Source organism: Sarcophilus harrisii, chromosome 1 (genome assembly GCF_902635505.1).
Source record: "Sarcophilus harrisii chromosome 1, mSarHar1.11, whole genome shotgun sequence".
In the NCBI taxonomy this organism is placed as follows: Eukaryota; Metazoa; Chordata; class Mammalia; order Dasyuromorphia; family Dasyuridae; genus Sarcophilus; species Sarcophilus harrisii.
Window position 1 is genome coordinate 331,887,259 of NC_045426.1, and position 8,337 is coordinate 331,895,595.

Below are 8,337 nucleotides of genomic sequence, written 5' to 3' on the forward strand. Positions count from 1 at the left end.
CCTCCTCTCTTTAGGTCTCAGTTTCCTCATCCATAAAATGAGGAGAATGTACTGAATGACCTCTAAGGTCCCCTCTAAATCTAAATTAATGATCCTGTGATAAAGATTAATAGTTGAATTGGGTTTTAAAAAGGTGTCACAGTATTTTGATTGATAAAAGGAGTTCAGATAATTCTTTTTGAGTAGCATTGAGCTTCTCTTTCAAAAAAGATTAGAAGTACAACCACTTCCAGTTCAATTCTGTAGCTTCTTTCTTGCTTTCAACTGGTGCCAATTGATTCTCCCCTTCTGAAGCTCCCCACATCCCCAGAAACCAGGCACTAAGCAGCTATTCTTTTCTGCTCAATTATTACAGGTGAAATCAAATGTAATGGAAAAAGCCAATTGGACATCTGGAAGAGAGTTCATTCTACTGGGGTTTTCAGAATACCCAAAGACTGAAGTGCTCATATTCCTTTTATGTCTGCTGATGTACATAGTAATTGTACTGGGAAATGGTATTATAATTATTTTGACTATCCTGGACTGTCACCTTCACACACCAATGTATTTTTTCCTCAGTAATCTTTCCTTCTTAGATATATGTTTTACATCCTCTTTTGTCCCCAAAATGTTGACAAACTTCTCATCAGAAAGAAAAACCATCTCCTTTTATGGGTGTATTATTCAAATGTATATCTCCCTTGCCATGGGGTCCACAGAGTGTGTTCTTCTAGCCACAATGGCCTTTGATCGTTACATGGCCATCTGTAATCCTCTCAGATATCCTATAATCATGAACAAGAGACTCTGTGTACAGCTGGTGGTTACATCTTGGGTTGTAGGTTTTCTTAATTCAACTATGGAAACAGCTCTTATTATAGGATTGCCCTTTTGTGGAAAAAATGTTATTAATCATTTTGTTTGTGAAATCTTAGCCCTACTAAAGCTAGCCTGTGCTGACATCTCCTTGAATGAGATTATTATGTTGATAGACAGCATAACACTTGCTTTCTCCCCATTATTGCTAATTATTATATCCTATATTTTTATTCTCTCTGCCATTCTGAGAATTAACTCTGCAGAAGGTAGGAAAAAAGCCTTTTCTACTTGTTCAGCACATTTGACTGTGGTGACTGTGTTTTATGGGACCATCCTCTTTATGTATATGAAGCCCAAGTCCAAAAATTCAATTATAGACAAATTTATCACGTTGTTCTATTCGGTGGTGACCCCCATGCTGAACCCCATCATCTACAGCCTTAGGAACAAGGAGGTGAATTCAGCCGTGAAATATGTATTGAAAAAATTTCGATTCAAGAAAGGCCTATGAAATTCTTGGGCCTAAGTTTTATTACCTTTACATCAATAGTCTTATATAAACAAGGTAAATTTTAAGCTGACATTGGACGTAAATACTTTTTTTTTGCCTTCTTTAGTTTTTGAAGAAAAGAGCTCCAAATAAAAACATAACAAAAGTCCTGAAGATGAATCAGCACCCTTTCATTTTAATAAGAATTTCCTGTGAAAGAAGGATAAGTAAAATTCCCAGGTGCCAGTTTCTCTCATGCAAGAAATCAGCCCAAATTAACTTTTCATGGGGCTGGTATATTAACAGTACTCTTTCATCACTCTTCTGGGTCCATTCAACTATTGGCTCAGCCATTTTTTATTGACCTATCAGCCCACAAAATTTATTAATATTCTACTAAGTCTCAGATACTGGCTTAAATACTAGAATACAAAAATATAAAGTGTTCACATATTATGTGGAAGATAACATAAACACATGAAATTATGCACAAAATATTCACAAGTTAATTTATGGGAGGGTACCATACTAGGAGCTGGAAGAGACATTTTATATGGAAGATAATGTTAGAGCAAAACTTCAAAGAAAACTAAGGAATCTAAAATATGGAACTTGGAAGAGAGTGTCCTAGCATGTCAGACCATAAGAGAAAGTTGTAGAAATCTAAAAATATAAGGAGGAGGAGGAGGAGGAGGAGGAGGAAGAGGTGGATGAGGAGGAGATGATCCAAGGATTTGCACCTGTGTGGAAATCAAAGCTTCTGGTCACTAATCTCAATGTTCTCCTGACTTCCAAGACTTATTTGAAGTTCTCATTATACACTTGAATTTAGACATAGAGGGGAATAATTTCTTATTTTAAAATTTCAAGATGAGAAAATGAGAACTCAGAGAGAGCAATTAACCTGACCAAAATCATATACTTAATACATAACCCCTTCAGGATCCAAACAACATTTTTCTGACTCCAAATTCAGCACTCCCCCATTCTACATCCCCATCTTGCCGCCTACATTATTGAGAGAAAGCGCATTAGTGGGGGAATATCTTGGTAACCCAGTGCAGTCAGAAAAAGTAGAGTTCAAATTTTACCTCAGACTAGTAGTGTGACACTAGGCAAGTCACTTAATACCTGATCTGTATAAACTTGGAGAAGGAAATGGCAAACCACTTTGGTATATTTTCCAAGAAAATCTTGCAGGCAGCTAGGCCATGGGACGATATGGAGTTAGACATGACAAAATAATTGATCTAAGGGTCTTTCTCTTACATATTTTTAATGCGGCATTAATTAGCAATACTATTTAGAATTGTCATTTCATATTAAGAAAAACTTGTTGTTCAAAGCAGGCCAGTAGGATTTTATAAAAGGAATATAGAAGACATAGATACATATGTAATCAAGAGATATTTTTTAAGAATAGAAACTTTTCCACCTTTTCAGGGTTCTAAGAAGATTTACATAAATGTTTCATGTATTAGTTCTTCTATTAATCATATAAATAGAATAAACTACATTTTCAGAACAGAACTGCCCTAGTAGTCAGTTAGCAAGACATGGAAATGTTTTCAAATAAAAACTCAGGAAATATATATGCCTCCTCACTTTGGAATAAATGGAGGACAATTTTCCAAGAAAGTCTTCACGTGCCAAAAAAGGAAAGATACAAAGGCTCCTTTCTCTTTGCTTCTACAGTCAAAACCACTTTCTGTTGTCATTTAGTGTTATTTTGCTTTACTTCATAGACTATCACCTAGCTTCTGATCTTTTGGTTTCTTGTACTTGTGGCTCAGCCACCATAATTACAGTCTCAAATCTTGGATGAATCCTTTGTCTTTTGTTCTGCTATAGAAAAGGCTGACTGAGATTATTCAAAAAATTCAGGATTTTTCATCCAAGTCTAGAGCACAACTCACTACCAAAAGTACAGCCAGGCAAATGAAAGTTGATGAGGAACCTATTATATTAACCTGCAACATTGTTTTAAATTTCAGTTCTGTAAATCAGCATATTATCTCTCCACATATAGATTAAATGCCAAAGTTATTCATAAAAATACTAAGAAATACATGAGAAAAAATACATTTTAGAGACAATTACAGACGTATTTTTAGTACTTTGAGAACTCTCTTTAAGTTACTATAAATTGGGTAGGTGTCCCTCATGAGATCCACTCATACTACTATCAGTAACCAAAGTTAGTACAAATATATTACTACACATATGTCATCACTCCATTTTCATCACAAGAATAGTATGGGTTTGTCTCACTGACCTTAAAAAATACCAACAGGCTCCAGACTGGGATTTGTATTCTAGCCACAGTAAACATCAGTGTATGTGTACACTATATGTAAGGACTTGACAAGAGATCCATATGTGAAGAAGATGAGAATTCTGATTTAGAATACTTCATATCTGTTGGTTATTAGGCTAGCTAGTATGTAAGTATCTTCTTGTTACCAGGCACTGTGCTAAGCATGAAGGATACAAAGAAAGTAAAAAACTAAAAAAAAAAAAAAAAAAAAGCATCTATTCTCAAGAAGTTCAGAGTCTTCTAGAGGTATGAAGTATAACATGGAAATGACTATGTACAAACGAAATATATGCAGGATATCTGCAGAGAGAAAGTGCTTATCTGAAGAACTGAGTTTTAGTAAATAAAGTAAAATAAAGTACTGTCTAAGAAATAGAGTAGTAGATCTGTGTAATAGATTAGGTACATAATACACAGTAGAAAATTACCATAGTAATCCAATATTTGACAAAGCTAAAAATCCAGGGTTTTGAGACAAACACTTACTATCTGAAAAAAGAACTGCTTGGAAAATTAATAAACAATTTGTCAGAGACTGGGTAAAGATAAATTCATATAAAAAAGATAAATTCAAAATGGGTACATTATTTAAATATAAAGAATAGTTCCATCAGCAAATTAGGAAACTATAAAATAGTTGAAGTGGCAGATTTATAGAATAAGGAAAGAATTTTGGCCAAATAGAAAATAGGGATATATTATAGGATATAAAACTGATAATGTTGATAATATTAAATCAACAATTTTTTTGCACAAAAAAACCAATGAAGCCAAAATTAGAAGGAAATTTTTTTTAAAAAACTGGAAGTGTAAGATTTACTGAAAGTTTCTCTAAGAAAGCTCCCATTTCTTAAATATATAAAGAATGAGAAAAATTTGTAAGAATATAAGTGATTTTCTCACTTATACATGTTCAAAGTATATGAACAGGCAGTTTTCAAGAAAAGAAATCAAAGCTATTTATACTATATGACAAAATACCCTAAATAACTGTTGATTAGAGAAATGCAAATTTTAAAATTCTAAGGTACTACTCCACACGTAGCATATTGACTAATATAACAGAAAAGGAAAATAGTAATTGTTGGAGGGATGTGGGAAAATCGAGACACTAATATACTATTGGTGGAGATATGAACTGATCCAACTATTCTGGAGAACAATTTGAAACTATTCTCATTGGGCCACAAAACTATGTTTACCTTTTAAATTTAGCAAAAGCCACTACTTGCTTTTGTTCCCCAACGAGATTTAAGGGGGAAAAAAGGAAAAAAACCTAGATGTACAAAAATATTTATAGCAGCTCTTTTTGTCAATGCAAAGAACTGGAAATTGAGGGAATGCCCATCAATTGGGGAATCACTGAACAAGTTGTAGTATATGTTGTAGTGAAATACTATTACATTATAAAAATAATGTGTATAATATTTTGAGAAAAACACGGAAAGATAAGCATAAATTGATATGAAGTGAAGTGATCAGGACCAGAGAACATTACTCACAGTAACAGCAATATTGTAAGATGATCAACTATGATCATAGTTGATCATCTTACTTAGCTATTCTCATCAATACAATACAGCTCTGAAGGACTCATAATGAAAAATGCAGTTCACCTCCAAAGAAAGAACTGATGGAGCCTAATTGTAGATCAAAGCATAGGTTTTTTTTCATTTTATTTTTTAATCTATATTTTCTTTCACATGACATATTTTATATTATTGCACATATATAACCCATATCAAATTGGTTATCTTTTCAAATAATGGGGAAAGAAAAAAAGGAGAGGATGTGAAACTCAAAAAAAGTTTTCAAATGAATGTTAAGAATGTTTACATATAATTGAAAACATTTTTTAAAAATCAAAAAAGGAAGGAAAGGAAAGGAAACTGAGAAAAATTTACAAAAATCTGATATATTAGATAGGAAGTCTCTTAGTTAATTCCATGAGAATATTAAAGTAGGACAGGAAATATCTTTAAAAAGTAGATATTTTCTTCAAGACAGGAGACAAGATAATTTTTACCTTGGATCTGAGCTTTGTGAATATGGTGCTCATTTGTGTTAATTTATAAAGAACAGTGAAAAAATTGAAGTAATAATTTTGAAACATAAACTTAAGACATGTTAGGGTTATGAAGGATCAGGAAAGTATAGTATAAGATTGATGTGGAGGAAGATAAAGGTTTTTATCACTGCAAATTTGTAAACACTATTTTAATACTAGCTTATTGTACTTAATTATGAGATATCTTTTATTAGCAATTAAGAAAGATTATGCTTGCAAAAAGAAGTGGAAATGCACAAGTCTAACACCTTGTAACTATTGTATCAAATGTAATATATTCACAAGATTAAACATGACAAGTCACAATTTAAAATACAATCTTCTATTTACATTTTGGTGCTTATTAAATCTAAGATCACCAAAAAAAACTTTAAAAAAATAAGGAATAAACCTGTAATTCTACTGTTAAATGGAATCCTCAAATGAAAAAAAGTTTTCTATACAAGCCGATTGTCACTTTCTTTTCAGCTTGTTGTCTCAGAGAGTTATCTAGACAATAGAGAGGTTGAGTTACTTGCTCTTGGTCATCCAATCAGTATAAGACAGAAACAGGAGCAAATCTAGGATATTATTGAATTTAAAACTTATTCTCCTTGTATTCTCCCTTTTATAACGATATCTATAAATAAAGATAAATTTTATATTGCAATGAAGATTAGCCATCAAAAATATTTTTGATTCATATAAAGTAATATTTAATAGGTTTTTTAAAATCATAAATCCTCTCTATAATATCACTTCCTATGTGAATATGTGTATGCTGTATTTCATTCATGTAGTTAACTTTCACATTTATTCAGTGGAATTAGTATCTCATAATTGACAGTAAGTTTTTGTTTTATAGATTCTTTTATTGCTTAATTTTCCCCTATGCTTTTGTGTAGCATTTTTATAAGTTCTTGACATTACAATTTTGAAAAACTTTATATATCTGAACAGCTAAGGGGCACAGTGGATAGAGATCAAGAAGATCTAATTTAAATCTAGCTTCAAAGACTCACTACTTGTGTGACTCTGGCTAAGTCATTTAACCACTGTTGGGGACAATAATAGTACCTGCCTCCCAAAGTTGTTGGGGTGAGAAGCTAATGAGATAATAATTGTAAAGGGCTAAGCATAATGTCTGGTATATAGAAAGTTCTATGTAGATGTTAGCTATTATTATCAATAATAACATTAGGAAAGTACTTAACAATATGGTTGGAAATGTGGTGAAATATGGTGTCCATCTAAAACTAAGTATTGTGTTTTCTCTGAAGATCTTGTAAAATAATTAGTTTATGAATTAAAATGTTATTACCATTTTAGATATATTGTTTTAGCTGAAATATGCCATAGTTTGAACTGCAAGGTTTTTCCATTTTCTTTTTTCCATCATTCTTCTTTTAGAGACAATACCAGTGTAGTAGACAAAAAGCTTGTTTCTTAGAGTACTCTAATTCCAAGCCAAACTGCAAACCATTTTATAATAATTCAAACAATTAAAAAGTGAAGCCTCTTTAATGAAAATTTTAAATCCTAATTATGGTAATCACCAGAGCTAGAGTTCTTGGTTTCAACTTTGTGTCATTCTTAATATGATAAGCATGTAAGTCATAAATTTTAAAAAATGCTAAAGGGACAAACAAAGGATCAGGGGGAAGTGGATGAGGGATTAAATGAGGCAGGCTTTTCTGACTGGGAAAATATAGTAGCACATTGGATAGAGGGATAAAACTGGAATAAGGAAGACCTCATTTCAAATGTGGCTCATACAAATGTTACCCTGGGCAAGTGATTAAATCTGTTTATCTCAAGTTCTTCATTTATAACAGATGGACAATGACACCTACATCCCAGGGTAGCAAGAATAGTGTGATAATAAAAATGATATAATATGTGCAAAATGCTCTGCAAATCTCAAAGTGTACCAATATCTGCTGTGTCATGAGTACATCTATTCCATTCAGACTATTAGTTTCTATACTTGAGTGAAATTTGTCTATATTTTCTCTTGTGTTCAAAATGGAGAGACATAGGCTGAATGATGAGGGACCTACATGGATTCATAACTGATTGAAGTAACGGACCAGATCATTGGGGTGATCATTGCTGAATTGATGTCAACTAACTGGAAGCATCTAGTGTTGTGTCCACAACCTTTGCTTTGACATCTCAGCAATTTTTTATCAGTGACTTGCCTGCTTATCTTATTCATGGATAAGACAAAGTTGAAACCAAGAACATTTGTTCTATGGATTGCCAGAATTAGACTGAATCAGTTATATAGTTATGTCTACTTCCCATTGTGTTTAGCAAGGCAAAATGAGAGGTTTTTTTTCTATTTTGCATTTCATTTATTATGCTATCAATTAAAATAGTTTTAAAAGTTTCATTTGATTAGATTGTTGAAACATCCCTAAAGCTTTGAAGTTGCTAACTTTCACATAGTTCCTATATAAATCTTCAAATGACTTCAGGGATTACAAACATTCTCTAAGGAACACCAAAGAAAGGTTGTAGGTATGGAGAATTTGTACATAGATTTAATGACTGATCATTTAGAACTGTCAAGGCTAGAGCAGGCATCTAAAGCAGAATTTGAAGATCAGTAGTGTTTTAATGCCATGGCCTTATAATAGAAGTGGTAGCATTCTGTCGATCCTGGTCATATTAAGAGTA

At 32.4% G+C, this 8,337-nt stretch overlaps 1 protein-coding gene across 1 annotated transcript; it reads left to right on the top strand.

The window, feature by feature from the left end:
• Positions 1–370: 370 nt before the first annotated feature.
• Positions 371–1,312, top strand: LOC100920106 (olfactory receptor 13C9-like). The gene has a single exon (XM_003761868.1). It carries the CDS (start codon positions 371–373, stop codon positions 1,310–1,312), a length of 942 nt encoding a protein of 313 aa, XP_003761916.1.
• The last annotated feature ends 7,025 nt before the right edge of the window (positions 1,313–8,337 follow it).